This window comes from Arvicanthis niloticus, chromosome 30 (genome assembly GCF_011762505.2).
Source record: "Arvicanthis niloticus isolate mArvNil1 chromosome 30, mArvNil1.pat.X, whole genome shotgun sequence".
NCBI lineage: Eukaryota > Metazoa > Chordata > Mammalia > Rodentia > Muridae > Arvicanthis > Arvicanthis niloticus.
In genome coordinates this window covers 10852345-10871149 of record NC_133438.1, presented here as the reverse complement: position 1 = coordinate 10871149, position 18805 = coordinate 10852345, and the positions used below count along the sequence as shown (strand labels likewise).

The window sequence follows — 18805 nt, the reverse complement described above, 5'->3', positions numbered from 1 at the left end:
GCAGCTCCGGACTCAGGACGTTTCCCACTTCCGTGATGTGCCGGGAGCTCACGGGTATCTGGCACGAATCCGGCCAGTGCAACCTAGCCACAGTGGGACCTTTTCCTGCGTGATCCAGCACGACCAGCGCCCCCTGGCGCGGCTCTACTTCTTTCTGAACGGTACGGGCGGGGCGAGGACATGAGGTAGGGCCGAGGGCGGAGCTCTGCCCTCTAACGTGTGTGCTCTGGCAGTGACGGGCGCTCCTCCGTCGGAGGAGACTGAGCTCCAGGTCACGTTCCGGGAAGTGATGCATTGGAAGCAGCAGGAGGCGGAAATGATCCAGCCCTGGAGGCCCAGCCTAGGCGAACTGCTTACCAGGCCCCAGGCTCTGACGTTTGGCAACTTATTCCTGCTAGCGGCCACCGCTGCACTTGGGTCCGCTGGCGTCACTGTGCTAGTGTGGTGAGTGCCAGCCAGCACCCTCCCCTCCCCCAGCTTCTCTGGTCTACACCGCATGCCTCTGCTCCCAGACTCTGGGAGTCCATGCCCCAACCTCATTCCTCATTCCTAGCTGTCCAACCCAAGTCTTCTCTTAGACCAAGTCCAAGCCTGGCTCTCCTCCTTCAAGACTCCAAAGTCCACTCCCTAGCCTACCTTCCCCAGAACCAGGTTTCCAGGTTCCAATTCTACCTGAAATCTAGGCGTTTAGTTCCCACCCTTTAAGACCTAGGGAGCCTAACCCTCTTTTCTCAGACCCAGGAGTCCAGACCCCAGCATTTCTTCCTCGGATCTAGGAGTCCAGGTCTGAAAACCCATGAGTCCTGATACCAAGCCTTCTTGGAAACTCAGGTCAAAGCTCTGTGCACTTTGAAACCCAAGTGTGTTTCTATCACTGGGCCTTCCTATAGCACAGACTCCTTTGTTTTCTCAGGCTGTTTATTCGATGGTACTTAAGTGGCAACTAACAAATCCTGATCCTACATCTGTCCTGGAAATAAAGTATATATTTTAGTTAGTTCTTGGGTGTTTGTTTGTTTGATTTTTAAGGTCACTGCTCACCTAGAGGTGAGGACACGACAAAATACCTTCCAAAGGCTCAGGTGAATATGGTGACAGGATATAAACTTTTAGTTTGGGAGGCTCATTCTTCTTCTTCTTCTTCTTCTTCTTCTTCTTCTTCTTCTTCTTCTTCTTCTTCTTCTTCTTCTTCTTCTTCTTTTTTTTTTTTTCTTGTTGTTTTTGTTTTTCGAGGCAGGGTTTCTCTGTGTAGCCCTGGCTGTCCTGGAACTTACTCTGTAGACCAGGCTGGCCTCGAACTCAGAAATCCACCTGCCTCTGCCTCCCAAGTGCTGGGATTAAAGGCGTGCGCCACCACCGCCCGGCTTGGGAGGCTCATTCTTGAGGACTTTGGGCATCAGCTCAAACACTTTTATATTTCCATTTCTAGAAAATACCCTCAGAGTACTATACGGTGACACCTCCCCCCGCCCCCCAAGAAAAAACCTTCCCTAAAACTTAATATCCGAAAAAGCACTTTCAGCCTTCTACTAGTTCAGAGTAGAAACCACTGAGCAATACTCCCAGCCCTTCACTGGGGGGATTCTAGGCAGGAGCCACACCCAGCCCCTCGCTGGAGTATGCTAGGAAGGGTCTCTACCACTGAGTTACACTCCCAGCATCTCTAGGCAATAACTCTAGCAGTGGGCCACACCTCTAGTCCCTTATTGTGGGTTCTAGACAAATATTATACACCTAAGATACATGCCTCATCTGGCTTCTTGTTTGTGTGTGTGTGGGATTGGATAAATATGTGTACATGAATGTGCATGGAGGAGCCAGAGGTCAATGCTAGTGCCATTTGTCGGTTAATTCGCTTTTTTGTGTGTGTGTGTGTGTGTGTGTGTGTGTGTGTGTGTGTGTGGTGTTACAGGGTTTCTCAATGCTAAGGCTTGCCTGGTTAGGCTAGCTGGCCAACAAGTCCCAAGGATCAATACGTCACCACCTCATCAGCTCTAAAATTTAGGTGTATGCTTTTTACATGTAGATTCTGGGGATGGATTCAGATCTTAAACACTAGTTTCCAATCCAGTATTTTTAAGTATATCACATTGGGTTACTTCTCCACTCTAAATCCATCAATAGCTTCCTGTTGTCACTGGAACCAAATCTAATATCTTGTTAAAACTCCCCAGGTCCCACACATTCTGGCCCTTGTTTGTCTATTTTTGCCTTGTTCCTACAATAGAAGGAAGAGAGCTGTCCATCCTACCTTGCAATTCTGTTTTCTCCTTGTGGTTTCCATTAAGATTCTCAGTCACCCCAGGATCTTGGCACATGTTTCCCATTCACAGTAATGAGTTTCTTTCCTCTATCCTCATGTCCTCTTAGTCCCCTGACACCTCCTTACTCATTTACACTATCCCTGTACATGGCCATGACAACCCTCCAACACCTGCACTGTTTTACTGCGGAGCTCTTATCATATCTTCCTTGTTACTTCTCAGAGCACCTTAACTTCAGTCCCCTGAACTTTGAGAGCATTGTTCCGTGTCAACCTTCACCCATGCTCCTCCTGGCTCTTGAAATGACTTTTTTTTTTTTTTTTTGAACTTGAACTCACCACTTATTGCCCAGGCCCCAGCCCACAATTCACTTTCTCTGACTAGTTACTACTCCTCACGCACTCACCCTGCATCCCCCACCCCCATGTTCCATGTAACATGATGGATGGTTAGTTTTTGAGATGCAGTCCTCTTTAGCCCAGGCTCACCTAAATAAAACTCACGTAACCTTCAACGTTTGATCCTCCTGCCTCCACCTCCCAAGTAAGACAGGTGTGCACTGCTGTGCTCAGTTCTATGCAGTGATGGAGGCAGAACATAATGCTTTGTGCCTGTTAGGTATGTATGTATATACTGTTAGGTATGTATGTATACACCGTTAGGTATGTATGTATACACTGTTAGGTATGTATGTATATACTGTTAGGTATGTATGTATACACTGTAGCAACTTGCTGTATACCCCTAGCCCTAGATATGATTAGTTATTAGCACTCTTCAGCTCCTTTCCCCTTTCCAATGATGACAGCAAGAGGTAGACTCTTCCAATCTCAATGTGGCTTAGTGTTGCTAGGGACAGGCCACAGTATCTGACTAGTGTCCTTCCTTCTTCTCTTCCTTCTATCATCTCTTCTTTCCTTTTTGAATGTGCTCTGTGTGTGTGTGTGTGTGTTTGGGGGGTGGGTGGGCATGGTAGGAAAAGCCTGACAGCAAGCAGGGAAAGGCATAGAGGCAGGAAGAGGAAGCTGTCTGATCATCATTTCATCCACAGGTAGGCAGTGAAGAGAAAGAAGGGAAGAGTGAGGCTGTAACCTTGATGCTCCCACTTCCAGCTTCCAAGTGCAGGTATCACAGGTCTGCACTAACTCTGCAGTTTATGCAGTGCTGGGTTGAAGCTCAGCTTCATGCATGATAGATAAGCACCTTAACAGCTAAGCAACATCCCCAGCCCAGAAGAAACCAAACAAAAAACAGAAGGAGCAAGTTGCTGAGGCTCCTGTTTCTTCCTGACACTCAAGTGAAGAAAGCATCCCTCAGTGGGAGGGCCATGGTTTTAACAGTGCGGATATCATTAATAAACTTAATTTGATGACCAGTTTTGTGGAAAAGGAGATAGGTGTAGTGGGGGTGCTGGTCATGGCTTGGGTTTTCAACAGTGAGAGTCAACATTAGTCATAGAGAAATAGAAGTCAAAACCACAAAGAGAAAACTAACTGCCGCCACCAGGACAGCCTGTAATTAAAATGTTAGGTAATAAGTTCCGGGAGCAAGATCAAAAGCCTCATCACATTGGCTAGCAGTGAGGTGAAACAGAGTAGTCCCTGTGGGAGAGTCTGCCAGTTTCTACCAGAATTAGGATCTGGAAAGATGACTCGGTGAGCAAAGGACTTAAAGTAAATCATGAGGACCCAAGTTCAAATCTCCAGAACCCATGTAAAACTGCACATAGTCCTCAGTTTCTGTAATCCTATTTCTCCTATGGCAAGATGAGAAATTTTTATTGAGTGAGAGTATGAGTATTTGTGTGTGTGTGTGTGTGTGTGTGTGCAAATAGGTTTGCACACTTGTTTGTGTATCTGGGGTTCAAGAACGTCTAGGATATCTTCTATCATGTTCTGTTCCTCTGGGGCAGAGTTTCTTTCTTATTCTGGAGTTTGGTTTTTTTTTTTTTTTTTTACTAGATTGGACAAAGATAACCTTGAACTCCTGATCCTCTTACCTCCCTCCTCCTTCCAGTAATATCCTAGGAAGCTTGTGGCAGCCAAGGCTGGCAGATGCAGGGACTAATTAGAGACTTTTCCTCAAACATAATGAGAATCGAGGACTGGATGCTGAGGTGACATATTCTTTGACCTCCAGGTGTGTGCACGCAGGCACATGAATGTACGCATAATGCACACACATATGCACACACGTGAGTTTGCACAGGAAGAACACAAAATTAATGAAATGGCCGGGGCTGTTGACGTGGCTCAGTTAGTGGAGTAATTTCCTAACATGTGCCAAGTTCCTGGTTTTATCCTCAGAACATGAGCAGTGTGTTGACTTGTGTGTATAATTTCAAAACTCAGAAGGTGAAGGCTGGAGGATCAGAAGCTCAAGGTCATCCTCGACATGTTTGAGGCTAATGTGCTCTATCTAGAGTCTGTCTGAAATTACTGTAAGAGCTAGTAGGTTTTTTTTTTTCCGTAGGTGTGTACTAGAGGGAATTAAAATCTTAGGCCCCCCACAAAAACTCACTGAAGCATGTCATAGTGCCAAGAACATCAAGTTACAACCTGATCATAAGGTGGATAAAAGATAGGTTGTATCCCTGTTAGGGTATACTGCTTAGAAATAAAAAGGAATACGTCAGAGAGTCAATAGCATGAATCAGCTTTGAAAGTGCTATGCTGAATCATGTCATAAAAAAAAAAAAATCACAGGCTGCCTGATTCCATTTATATGAACTATCTAGAACAGGCAGATTTCACAGACGAGATTCTCAGTGGCTACAGGGCAGGAGGGACAGTGGGAGGAAGCCTGACAACCAGTGGGTCGAGAGTCACCTGGGGAGTGATGGGAATCTTAGATTATGACTGTGGCTGCACAAACTACCAATTGACTAAAATCGAGTTATACTAGCCTTTTCATGGGATATTGCTCCCTACAAAAAAAGGAAAGGGATACGATAATTTAGAAGGAAACTGAGGGCGAGAGCCTCGGTAAGACAAGATTTCACCTAGCCTAGGATGGCCTTAAACTCCCTTTGTAGCAAAGCGTGATGCTTAATTTTGATTGTCTACTTGACACCTGGGAACAGAGTCTCTGGATTAGAGTGGCCTTCCCGTGAGTGATTCTAACTGGGGTTCCTTGAGTTGGGGTGAGTCTCCCTGAATGTAGGCAGCACCATTTTATGAGCTAGGCCCACCCAAGACTGATTAACAAGTGAGCTGAGCAGCAAACATGGGTACATCAGTCCATGGGTCTCTGCTTTTGCCTGGATGTGATCTGACTAGCGGCTCCTAGTTCCCACTGCCTTGACTTCCTTGCAGTAAAGGACGGTGGCCTAGAATTTTAAGCCATATAAACCCCTTCTTCCTTGCTGCTTCTGTCAGGTTAATTTCTCTCAGCAACAGTACACAAAAGTAACTGAGAGTGGCTGTGAGCTTCTCATCCTCCTGCCTTCAACTTGCAGGTGATAGGGATTATAGGTGCGCATCACATCCTCTGGCTAATAAACGAATTTTCTTTAATTTAAATTTAAGATGTATGAGTGCTTGGTGCATGTATACGTCTGTACACTACACCTATGGGAGGCTAGATAAAGATGTTGGATTCCCAGGAATTGAAGTTACAGGGATCATGAGCCACCATGTAGACATTGGAAATTGTACTCAGGTCCTCTGGAAGACAAGCCACGGCCCTTAATTCTTGGCTCCCCAACTTTAAATAACTGTGTTTTTTTTTTTTTTTGAAGTTAGAACCTTGGTTCCTAGGAAGACGCATGTCCTGTGGAGACTCAAACATCCCTCACACCAGACAGGGCCCTGTGTCCCAAATTCTCAGTGACAAGAAAGAGGGAAGAGGTACTTGGAAGAAAATAAATAAACAATTTACTATATCTTACAGTACAAACATTAAATAGCAACAGGGAGAAATCGGAGACCTTCTGGCCCTGGTCCTACAACCCCACTCCCTGATCAATAAATTACCCCTCCCCAGAGCCCCAGACGTCTGAGTTCCAATACAGTCCATACTGAAGAATCTTGAATGAGTCCGTCATTTCAAAGAGAAGGTAAATGGACTCCCCATGAAATCCATGACTCCAGGGGCTACCTCATAAAGACTCTTTTTGCCTCTTTTAAGAGCCCTTGGGGGATCTTCATGCCCAGACTCATACTTGGACACGGTAGCCACCACTCCGACGTCTACACAGCCTCCTCACACCTACCCAATAAATAGTCAACATTACCACCCAGTAGGCCACATAGGCACCGGCCCCAGCAGCAAGGTGGTAGGCTTCAGCTGCTCGAGATGGGCCGCTCCAGTCAGCTCTGGCCTCCTGGGCCACACTGCGGGCCAGGCCTCCAAGCAGCAGTAGAGCCCAGAGTGCCAGGGGCAACACGGGGACATAGTTAGCAGCTAGTTTCTTCCTGCCCGAGGTGCCCCAACCACTTTGATTCATGGTCACCAACGCCAAGAACTTGGCAGGCAGCAGGCCGCACATGTACAGTGGTGCGTAGAGTGACAGTAGCACCATACGCAGGCAGCCACGCAGCCAGGCTGCAAAGGCCGCCTTGGCCAGTGCCACGCCCTGCACACAGAGCAGCACCCAGAGCAGAGCCCACGGGCGCCCTGCGTAGAAGAGCCTCAGCACTGTGGCAGCCACGAAGAAAGGGAAAAGGCCCGAGACCACTGCTTCATAGGTCATCCACGCGTGATGGCGGTGCCACCACAGGGCATTGTAGAGCCACTCTCGAAAGTAAGATTTGGACCACCGGGTCTGCTGGCTCAACCAACGAAGGAAGGAGGAAGGCGTCTCTGAGTAGCATCTGGAGCGGGAGGTATACCTGACAGGCACAAAGCAAGAAAGGCATCAGTGTTTTTCTCCTTGGGGCCTGGGCAGGAGTTTTCAATTTTAAGATCATTTTATCCGCTTGAATATTTTGCTTGCATGTATGTATGTGTGCTTCATGTGTTCATGGTGCCTAAGGAGGTCAGAAGTTATAGATGGAGTTCTTGGAGATTATGGGCTGCCGTGGGGATGCTGGCAATTGAAACTAGGTCCTTTCCCAGAGCAGCCTGTGCTCGTCATTGCTGAGGTGTCTGTGCTGTTCAGTGGGCAGAATTTCGAAGTGACTGGTTTCACTACTATTGGGGCTTCTGTCTGTCTGTCTGTCTGTCTGTCTGTCTGTCTGTCTCTGTCTCTGTCTCTGTCTTGTTGTCACTGTGACAAGTCACATGCACAATGATAGCTTAAGGAAGGAAGAGGTATGGCTCAGAGTTCAGAGATGAAGTCTGGCATGGAAGAGAAAGCACAGAGACAGCAATATGAGGCATCTGATCACATTGCATCCATGGACAGGAAGCAGAGAGGAATGAATGGGGTGTGTGTGTGTGTGTGTGTGTGTGGCGGGAGGGTGTACATGCGCATGAGTAAGCTCAAGCATTGAGTGGAGGTCAGTGGACTGTTTACAGGAATCAGTTCTCAGACGGTTACCAGTCAAGTCACCTAGCTTGCCCAACTTGCTTCTTTGTACTCAATCTGGGGCACCTTAGCCCACAAAATGGTGCTGCCACCTTTAGGATGGGTCTTCTCACTTCTATGAACCTAACCTAGAAAATCCCTGACCGACATGCCCAGAGATTTGTCTTCTAGGTGATCATAGAGCCCCCCAAGTTGACAATACTAGCTATCAAACTTAACCTCTCTGAGCTTCAGTTTGATTTTGAAAGATTTGTTTTATTTTTTCCCTATGTATATCATTGTGTGTGTGTGTGTGTCTGTGTGTATGTGTCTGTGAGTGTGTGGGTGGGTCCGGGGTGGATGCCCATGTGCATGGATGCTTAAGGAGGCCAGAAGAGTGTCTCAAGTCCCCTGTAGATGGAGGTAGAGGCAATTGTGAACACCAGATGGAAGTGCTAGAATTCAAGTTGAGTCCCCTGGAAGAGGTCCTTTTAACCAAGGAACCGTCTTCAAAAGTCTTCAAAGCATCCTTTCTATGGACCTATACCATTATTTCATATTTATAACAGCCCAGATTGCATGAAGATCAAAATGCCAAAGAGTTTCTTGTAACTGCTTACTTAGCTACTGCTGCTTTTCCTGTGACTAACACCTTTACTACAGAAGTGACTAATATTATAGTCATTGACACTAACACCATCGGTGACTTGACTAAGTGTTGACCAAATTGGCAGGATCTGCTATGAGAAGCAAGATGAGACTGGCTGCTACCCAGGTTAGTCTATGCGTAAGAAATTCGGAACAGAGCAGTTAAACCCCTTCTTGTGGCTGAGGCAGAAACCGTTTATCTGTCCCGGCATGGCTTAGCCACACCCATCAAGGTTACACAGAATCTCAATTAGGGAAAATCACAGGTAGTCAGACACAGTTAGTTCATTAGGCAACATCAAACTAGCCTATTGCCAAGGGCAGCACTTAAAGAGTCTCTCTTCCTTGTGTTATTTGGCACCCTCCATGCCCTGTTTGCTTCTGCCTTTGCTGTTTGTACCCAAACCAGCTGTCTGAAGGATGCTGATACATGCCAGTCTTCTCCTTAAAGTCCTCCACCATTCATTTTTGTTGAAGGTCCTATGAGCCTTTCACAAGGGGACCCATTTGCCCTTCTTTCCTCTCTCCTGGTGCCCTAGGCTAAAATGAGATTATTCCAAATCTAGCAGTTTTATCCAAACTGAAACATTTCCTCTTGGAGGGAGGAGGGGAGATTTAAAAAGCTGATGGAAGCTCATGGGACTTACAAGACCCAAACTGGAGAAGATTAAAATGTTACAAGAAGAACCCTCTTAAGGGAGGTGTGTGTGGGAGGGGGAAGGAGGATTTTTTCAGTGGAGCTGCTTGCAAGGTATGCAGGGAGCTCTTCGGATGCAGCTCTTGTAACCCGTCAAAGCTGCCGCAGAATCACTCATACATAAGTTATCCAATAATCTCAATAGCACCATGTTAATCATGGGTAGATTTTGTTTGGCTTCGTTATTTGTTTGGTTTGGTCTATCATTTATGCCCTGACTTGGGTAAATGGTTGTCTGCTCACATCTGTGCCAGTTAGTTTCAAGTTGCCACAATATATAATCACCTGAGAGGAAAGCCTTCGTTGAGGAGCTGTCTAGATCAGGTTGGCCCTTGGCCTGTGTGTGAACTTGAGTAGCGCTACTTCACAGGGCAGGCACGGAACAGTGTGAGAGTAGAGAAGGCAAGCTACATGGTAAGCAGAAGGTGGCAGCCTGAGGAGTTCCATTCATCTCTCTCTGTTTTTGAATGTGCATGTGACATCACTGGCTGCTTGAGTTTCTGCCTTGAAGCACTGGGATCAGGAATTGTTGTAAGCTAAATAAACAAGCCCTCAAGTTGTTTTCAGTCAAGGATATTGTGGCAGAAACAAAAATTAAATCAGATCACTACTCCTTCTCTGGGAAAGTCACAAGACATACTATGTAGGTTAGCACGCCTGATAGTTACATTGTCTCTTCAAAGCAGGAAGGACTTATGTCTTCCTTTGCATACTTCTGTGTCTCTAGAGCATCCAACAGAGACTTAGTGACCAAATTCATATTGCCACTGAAAGACTTCTCCAGAGTACTTAGGGGCTAGCATGCACTCTTCTCTGTCAGCAGTTGCCCATTTTTTCTTGCTGCATTTGTCACTGGATTTCACTCACTCTATCCATTCAGCTTACCCCTCTCACTTCACTTCCATGCTGGCTTGGTCTCCTTGGTACAGCCCACTGAACCCACCTACCTTGTCTTTTCTGTATGGAATTAACACACCCTCACCTTGTCTTGCTTGGTGGAGACCATTTAATGAAAAGAGTTCATGAAAACTCTTTCCAACCTTCACAATACCTTCAATTTTATCCTAATATCAAACTCTTTGAAGGCCATTGGCTAAATACAAATGGCTTCTCTGCCTCTTATGGCATCTGTCTTCTCTCTCTCTCTCTTTCCCTCTCTCCCTCTCTCCCTCTCTCTCCCTCTGTCTCTCTCCATCAAAGACATTCACTTGCTTCACACATTTGACCACTTGGTCACCTTAACTTACTTGGTAGCGTAGCCCATGCTGAGCATGCGGTTGGTGAGGTGCCTGTCATCCCCAAATGTGCAGTGGGTGCCAAGGAACTTCTGGTTGTACCAGGCCTCTAGGAACTGCTGCAGGAGATTGTTTCTGTATAGGCCTAGGTAGAATGGGGAGTGCCCAAGCATCAGCCTCTGATGTGTACAATGTTCTCTGTTTCCCACCCTATGCTTCATCCTTGTACCTCACCATCCCCTACAAACAGCCCCAGTCTTAGGCTCAAGCCCATTCCAATGTGTTTGTCACCTGACCTTGCACAATCTCCATGCAGAAACTCACCAATCTCCTGACAAAGCCACTGCATTCTCAGTACCCTGTTCAACCCCATCTCCATGCCAACCTCACCTCACTACCTTTTGCAGCCACTTCCCCAATCTCCATCCCTTTCCCTTTCTCAGCGTCGTTCCTCTCCAGTAAACTCAGTTCAACTCTAACACCATCTCTATCCACTGGTCCCAATGTGATGTTATCTGAAATCCAGACCCCAATCCTTTGTCCTCAACTTTACCCTGCCTCTTCCTCCCTTTCTCTCTTGTTCCCCACCCACAAGCCCTCCAAGCTGCTTTCACTCACCCAGAGGACCACTGATGCAGGACACACAGTGGAAGTAGCTCTGACAAGCTCGCTCCACATTGAAGGCTACCCAGTATCGAAGGCTGCTCAAGAAGCTGACCCAGGAGTCCAGAGGGTTAAGGATTCTCACATCTCCTCCAACAGCCCCTACTCGGGGATCTTCATCCAGCACTCGCACAAGCTCCAGCAGTGCCATGGGGTCTAGCCTTGTGTCTGAGTCACAGACCTGTGAAGAGCAAAAAAGCCGGATCAGACCAGAACCCTGAACAGGGCTACTGCTTGGAAAAGCTTATAAACATATTAAACTATTCCCCAGACTGGGATTATGGATTATATAAAAAGAAAAATGTGAGCTGAACACAAGCGTTCATCCTGACTGGATGCAATGGCTTTAAAGCGCTTACTGCTGCGACTTTCTCTCCATGAAGAATTAGCCCTTAAACTGTGAGGCAAAACAAGCCCTTTATCCCTTAAGGTGTTTTTGCTGGAGAATTTTCTCACAGTGACATGAAAAGAAACTAAGACAGCAGCATATCAGTGAATGACTAATGAATAGATGAACGTATGATGAAATAAAGGTCTATATTTCTTAGATAGATGACAAAAATGTCAACATTGAAGAAAAAGACAAAAAGGGGGGGCAGCCCCTATATAAAAAAAGGTAAGTGAAAAAAAATAAGTGGGTGAGGTCCACACTGGTTGTATAGAAAATGCATGGGTGGGTAGAGCAGTAAAACTTCCATATTGAATGGAGAAAGAAAATAACATTATATTTAATGCCTGATTAGGTTGGTGGGTGCATAAGTGTTATTTTAAATGAATAAGTAGCAAGCTACAAGAATGAATGAATGAATGTATAATGAAAGAGTTTCCTTCTGTCTTCAGTGGCTGTATGAATGAAAGAAGGTAATGGATTTGTCTGTTTGTTTGTTTTCATTCAGTGTTGTGGTTTGAATGTGAAATGTCTTCCATAAATGTATGTGTTTGAACACTTGGTCTCATAGCAGGTAGAGCCTGCTACCTCTCATTGAGGTAGAGCCTCGATGGAGGAAGCGGGTCACTGGAGGACAGCTAGTGGGTCTCACTTCCTTTTCTCCTTCTGTTTCCTATCTGCAGGAGTAAGTGTGATCAGCTTTCTCAAGCTCCTGGGTCCATTCCTTCCTTATCATGATATACTGTACCATGAAACTGTGAGTCAAAATAAACCGTTCCTCCGTTCCTTCTCTCAGTTGCTTTGGTCTGGCATTTTGTCACAGCAACCAGTATACAAATGGATAGAGTGAATTCACTGTATAGCTGCATGTACCATTGAAAGCAAAAGAATCACATCAAAGGAATAAAGGACTCATATCAAATGGATAGATAAGACTGGCTAAATAGCCACATTAAATCAATTTATCAATAGTTGGTGAATGAATGAATGAATGAATGAGGGTCTGAACGTGCGGTGATGAAGAAAAAAAGAAAGGTTTCAAAGCCTGGCAGATAGCTGGGCAGATAACAAGCTTGAGGACCCAGAATCCTCAGCATCCATGTAAAAGACTAGGTGTAGCTGCATATGCCTGCCTGTAACATAATAGTGTGTGTGTGTGTGTGTGTGTGTGTGTGTGTGTGTGTGTGTGTGTATGTGTTACTGGGAATTGGTGACTGCCAGCCTAGGTCTAAGTTCAATAAGATAGCGGGTCTCAAAAGAATAAAGGAAACAGAGTAATGGAGCAGGGCACCTGATGTTCTTCTCAGGCACACACACATGCAGAGTGAGAGTGAGAGTGAGAGCGAGAGCGAGAGCGAGAGCGACAGAGACAGAGAGAGGCACAGAGAGACAGACAGACAGACAGAGACAATTGAGAGAGGACAAAATTGACTCTGCATTGAAGAATACATGGTCTATTGGAGGTTGGATAAAAGTTCAAACCGGACTGAATTTTTGAGCCTTCTGTCTCCACCTCCCAAGCATGGCTTTGGATGCACCCTATTCTTTCTGAAGTGTGTGTGTGTGTAGAGAGGGAGGACGGTTATAATATCATACTCACAGGTGTCCCGGGGAAACCCCTCACTCACCTGCACGTAGTCCACGGAGTCGCCCAGTGCCTTGAAAGCCGTGTACATGACCTCGCGCTTGCCGCCCCAACGCTGAGCCACGCACACGCACCTGCGGGTCCTCACCAGCGCCTCCACCGCCAGCCGCCCAGGGTCCTCTGCCTCCACCTCGCGATAGGCACCTTCACCCACAGAGCCCGCCGCCTCCACTGGCTCCCAGGGCTGATGGTAGTTGCCATCCCACACATAGGTGGCGGGGTCCTCATCAGCGAAGACTTCTCGGAACATGTCCACCATGTACAGATCCTCGGCGCGGTTGCCGTCCACCACCATGAGCACGCGCAACCGCGTGCGCGGGTACAGCAAGGCGCGGGCGGAGGTCAGGCACTGGCGCAGGTAAGCCGGGTCCTCCTGGTAGGCTGAGATGGTGAGCGCCACGCTGCGTGCAGTGGCCGCATCCAGGGGTCCCTTCGCCAAGGCACGCCGCGCAGCTGCTGCCACCCTCCGATGCTCCAGGTAAGCGAAGAGGCTCTGTGCGACTAGGTGCGCGCTGAGGAATGCCCCATAGAGCCCAAAGGCCAGGAGGCCATAGTGATCGGAAGCCAGAGGAACACCTGCGGCGTAGGCCCAGGTCATGAGGCCCAGGATGAGCAGGGCGAAGGTGATCGTGAGCGCCCGCCGGGCCAGGCCGGAGCAGCAACGCGCTGCCTCCGAGGGCTTTGGCATGTCCTGTGGGTGGCCAAGGAGAAAGATCAGCCCTGGGGACCTGATGGAGGTGACTTTACTCCTGGTAATCCTTCTCCTAAACTGGATGGTGACATCTCAGAACTTTTTAGTGAAATATTTTATGTTTTAACGGTAAATTTATTTTTATTTAATGTGTATGGAGGCCAGAAAGAGAAAAAGTATGGGATGCAGCTGGAGTTGGAATCACAGGTAATTGTGAAACGGTTTGCTCTTGGGAACCATACTCAGGTCCTCTGCAAGGCCATCAGATGCCATTAACCGCGGAGATACCTATGTATCAGGACCTCTTATAAAGAAGATACTCTTACTCTCAGTACCATGTTTGAAGAAATTGTGGCTATAATGTTGACTTTAATGACTAATTTTATTAGTCGCTTCCCTTTTTTAGTAGAAAAGGTCTATGTAACTCAATCTTCTAGCCTCAGCCTCCTGAGTGCAGGGAAGAAAGGAGGGAGCCACCAAGCCAGGCTTTTACTGGCTGCCTACTAAAGTAAGTTACATTGCCTCCCCCTCCTCCAGTTTTAACATCTCTTGTATATAAAAGGATTACACAACGCAATTCCCCAGGCTTTTCCTCTGTTTTTGTTAGAGGCCCATACTATGGGGCTGACTGGTAGGTGGCATAAAGGTTCTGCATCCAAGTCTGACAACTGAGTTTGATCCTTGGAACCCACAGGATTCAAGGAGAGAAATCAACTTGCTGTTCTTTGATTAAAACACATGCCTTGGTGTGCCCTCCCCCCCACACACACAAAATAATTTTTACAATTAGAAAAACAATAAAGTTAAGAATAACCTCACAAACAAAAGTTTCTCTGTGCCAAGACACAATACCACGTACTAAAGAGTTAATAGAAAATGTGTATCAAGTGCTTTCTTAACCCTTCTAGACGAACTTGTTTATTTTAGAGACGAGGTCTTCTATAGCCCAGCCTAGCCTACATGTTGCCAAGGATGACTTTGAACTTCTGATCCTCCTGTCATAACCTCTGGATTGCTAGGATGCCAGGCTAGTACCACCATGTTGAATTTATGCAAGTGCTCTACCAACTGCACCACATTTCTAACCCCAGGTAAGTACTTTTATCATCCCTATTTTCCAGCAGACGTACATAGTCATAGAAATGCAGACAGTTACATATAAGATAGTGGGACTTGAACCCATGATCCTAATCATTAATCAGTCCTTCTATACTGATTTCTCCTCTCAGGAGTGACAGCATTTTCAGTAATGGTATAGATAGCAAAGGTGAGGGTTGACAGAAGGTTGTGGCAGGTGATCAACCACAGAGCCATGGGTGGCAGAATTATACTTCTGAATTCCTACAGGCCTGGCCTGTACCCCTTTTCTACTGTCCAGTTATTTGCCAGAGCCATGTGCAAAGGAGACTGAAAATGGTTTTTGTCTTCTTGTCAATAAAATGGGTGAGTAGCAGCTTCCGCAGCTCGACCCTGTTCTACTGCAAACCTATGCAATGGGTCTTATTGCTGTGTCTTGTTACTGAGGCCCAAAGAGATAGATAACTTCCCTCTCTAAAGGTCACCTAAGTAGTAAGCAGAAGACTTAGGGTTCAGACACAGACAATCTGGCTGTTGTGCATCCTCTATTTTAGGCTACCAGACCCTCTTTCTCTGACTGTGGGTTAAGACATCTTTACAACATAATCAACATTGACCACAGCTGAAAGGCAGGCACTCAGACCTGAGTGCGAGTTTCTAATCTTAATTTAAAATTTACTGTTAATGGGCTGAGGAGGTTGTTCAGGATACACAAAGAAGCAGAGTGAGCACCCTTTTGTAATTCCATCAACAGGAAGGCCTAGGGCTTGCTGGAGGGCCATTTTAACTGAAATTGTGAACTCCAAGTTTACTGGAAACTCTCTCTTTAAAAAAAGTGGGAGTGGGGGGTGGGGAAGAGATAGAGGAAGACCTTAATCTTGACCTCTGACCTCCATGGGAGCTAGCACAGATGAGCACACATATACAGCACATACACACACAGACACTAAAATGGCAGTGGTGCAGTCTGTCCTCCTAGCTACTTTTGAGGCTGAATGATAGAAGATCTCTAGTTTAAGGCTAGGTTGATTAACTTTGTGAATCTCTGTTTCAAAATAAACATAAAGAGGTTGGCAAGGTGGCTTAGTAAGTAAAAGTACTTGCTACTAAGCTTGAGGACCTCAGGTTGTTCTTCAAAACTCAAATAGAAGAAGGAGAGAGCAGATTCTTGCAAGTTGTCCTCTGATCTCCAAACCTGTTGTGAGTAAACACTCTCTCTCTCTCTCTCTCTCTCTCTCTCTCTCTCTCTTTCACACACACACACACACACACACACACACAAATGTTTTTTTTTTAAAAAAAGTAAAAAAATGGTGGGTGTAAAGCTCCGTGGTGGAACTTTTTGCCAAGCGTACATGAGGCCCTGGATTCAATCCTGAGCACTTTGTATGTAAATACATAATTTAAATACACAGATTAAGACAAATTTTCTTATTTAGTTTTGCTTGGTTCCTGAAAAACTTTAAAATATGTTTTGACAAAGTGTGATACCCGATCCTTCTCTTCTTAACTGTCAATTTTACAAAAACCTAAACCTGAATAAACCATTTTCTACACACAGGGTATTTTTCAGTCTTAGTCTGGGGTGGGTAATAAAACAAGAGACCTCATTAATATTTTGTGTTAGCAAAATATTGAAATGATCATCATGTTTCCTAGATAATGTCCCATAAATCCCAAGCTGGCCTTGGCTTCACTGTGTGTCTGAGAATGTCCTTGGATTTCTGATGCTTCTGCCTCTGACTTCTGAGTGATGATAGAAGTAAGCTACCACACTCAGTTTATTTGGTGCTGAGATTGAGCCCGTGTCTTTATGCATGCTGAGAAATCACTCTACCAGCTGAGCTACATCACTAGTCCCTAAAACAATCCTGTTTCAAAAGTGTTTGTTTGTGTGTTTATGTGTATGCCCATGTGTACATGCCATAGTGTGTGAGTGAAAGTCAGGGCAACTTTCGGGAGTCAGTTCTCTTTCCAACATGTAGGGGAGCAAACTCAGCTAATCAGACTTAGCAGCAAGCACCTTTGCTTGGTGAACCATCTTGTCAGCCCCAAAGAATCATATTTTTAAGTATACAGTAGTGGTCAGTACACTAATTTCCACTACCACTTACAAATAAGTAATGTTTTACATTTGCAAATTGCTTTTAAAGCTAAAGGTGAACAAAAAAATATTTTGTGGAGAATGAAAGTTACACACAGTTCAAAACTCCAGTCTTCTTAACCCAAGCATGCGGACACGGTAGAATGCCTACGATGAATAGTTTCAGCAGAGAATGCAGTGTTCTCCAGCCCTCAAATGATACCACCTGGTGTTTGGTAGAAAGTTTATGTCATTTCACACTCTGGGTTGGAGCAAATAAATTAACAAAATTAATTTCCTTTCATTTTCCTTTAAAATGTACAGTTATTTGTTTATTTTGTGTATGTATACTTGTGGGTATATGTATGCACAATGCCTTGCTGTGTACTTTTGTGTGTGTTGGGGGGTTTGGAAGACAATTATGAGAATAGGTTCTCTCTCTCTCTCTCTCTCTCTCTCTCTCTCTCTCTCTCTCTCTTTTTTTTACCATGTGGGTCTTGGAGACCAAAGACCAAACTCAAATTGTCAGGCTCAGCAGCAAGCATGTTTAACCCCCAGAGCATCTTGTGGCCCCCCTTTACTTTTTCAAGAGGATTTAAAACTAATATACTTATTATTATTTATTAATATATTGTATTTATTAGGTCAGTTTGTGTTTTTGAACAATAGAGATGAGTTATGGTTTTCATGGAGTTTTAAAGAAGATACAGGGTCTCCCTGTGTTGCCCAACTACCCTCAAGCTCCGAGATTCAAGCATTCCTTTGTCTCAGCCAAGTATCTAAGACCTCAGGTACACGATACTCAACTTGAGATAGACATTTTAAATTACCAATAACAATTATTCTTTTACACTCTTTTGTTCCTATCTTTTTGTCTCAAACACAGCTCTGCCTGGGCTCCTAAGGCTAGCTCATCTTAGAAGGATGTTTTTGATGCCAGCCATACAGATACCTCCACGTACAGCTGTACCCACAACGCTAAGAACCACACAACTGAAAGCACCATGTTTCAGAAGACTTCCGTGTCTCAGGCTGAACACAGGGTTCCTCTGACAGTCATTCAGGGGACCTGAGCACACAAGGCCTCAGCCTCAGGAAGAAACAATATCAAGAAGATTTAGCAATATGTCAATAAATACCTAGACAGCCACCGTGAGTCTGGGGTGAAGGAATAGAAACAGAAAGTTTCAGAAGAAATACTGAACAGTTAAAATGAACCCCAACCATATGAAACTGCTATTTTTTACAGGGCAAGAGAGGTTGAATATTGGTGACTGCATGCATTTCAACTAAGTAGATTCTGATCCCATAAAAAAAAAAATCAAAACCCAAAATGCATATGTTACACACCGGCAAAATCTTTCACTCCTAGGAAACACAAACACGTATTCATAGAATCATACACATCTATGGATGGCAAACCTTACAATGTTGAACACAGAGATGGACACTCACACACTTTACTTCATGTGGTCACTGAACTCATATGGTTGCTGTCAAATACATAGATACGCTTACATAGATACACATGGACTCACCACATGCACATACAAGCGCGTTCTTACTAGCCTCCAATACATATGGTATTAATAAACCCTCATGGCAGCAGACACTGCACATGAACACACACACGCGTGTGCACGCACACACACACACACACACACACACACACACACACGCACCTGTCTCATGGCAGTTGGTCCTCCTGGATTCTCTCCTCTCCGACTTGCTCTGCAATCTGAGTGTGTCTGAAGTTAGCTGGAGGGGGGCCATTTGAAGACCAGCACATTGCGGGGGTGGAGGAGGGCTGACGTCAGACAAGTCTGACCAGGGGCTCTGAGGTCAGGCAGTCATACTGCTCCACCCTCTTCAATTCCCGGATATTTTCCCCATCCCCCTCATCAGATAGGACCTCTTTTCCCAGCCCCTCAAACTGGCCCTTCACAATCCCCCTCTCTCAGCCCT

The 18805-nt window shown here is 45.6% G+C and overlaps 2 protein-coding genes across 3 annotated transcripts in view; one reads left to right on the top strand and one right to left on the bottom strand.

The window, feature by feature from the left end:
- The window catches only part of Spaca6 (sperm acrosome associated 6), a 21125-nt gene extending 10104 nt beyond the window's left edge, over positions 1–11021 (top strand). Inside the window, exons 7-9 of one of the 2 annotated variants that reach the window (XM_076927905.1) lie at positions 5–161; positions 234–444; positions 10889–11021. In XM_076927905.1, the coding sequence (XP_076784020.1) occupies positions 5–161; positions 234–444; positions 10889–10949 (429 nt within the window). In that variant the 3' untranslated portion in view covers positions 10950–11021. Of the gene's footprint in view, positions 1–4; positions 162–233; positions 998–10888 lie in introns of those variants that run through there. The other variant, XM_076927906.1, reaches the window with a different exon arrangement.
- Has1 (hyaluronan synthase 1) lies at positions 5988–18805 on the bottom strand. The gene is made up of 5 exons (XM_076927904.1): positions 18523–18805; positions 12973–13680; positions 10912–11137; positions 10306–10438; positions 5988–7096 (listed from the first exon to the last, which is right to left on the bottom strand). The coding sequence occupies exons 1-5, from the start codon at positions 18529–18531 to the stop codon at positions 6421–6423; spliced, it is 1752 nt and encodes a 583-aa protein (XP_076784019.1). The 5' UTR covers positions 18532–18805; the 3' UTR covers positions 5988–6420.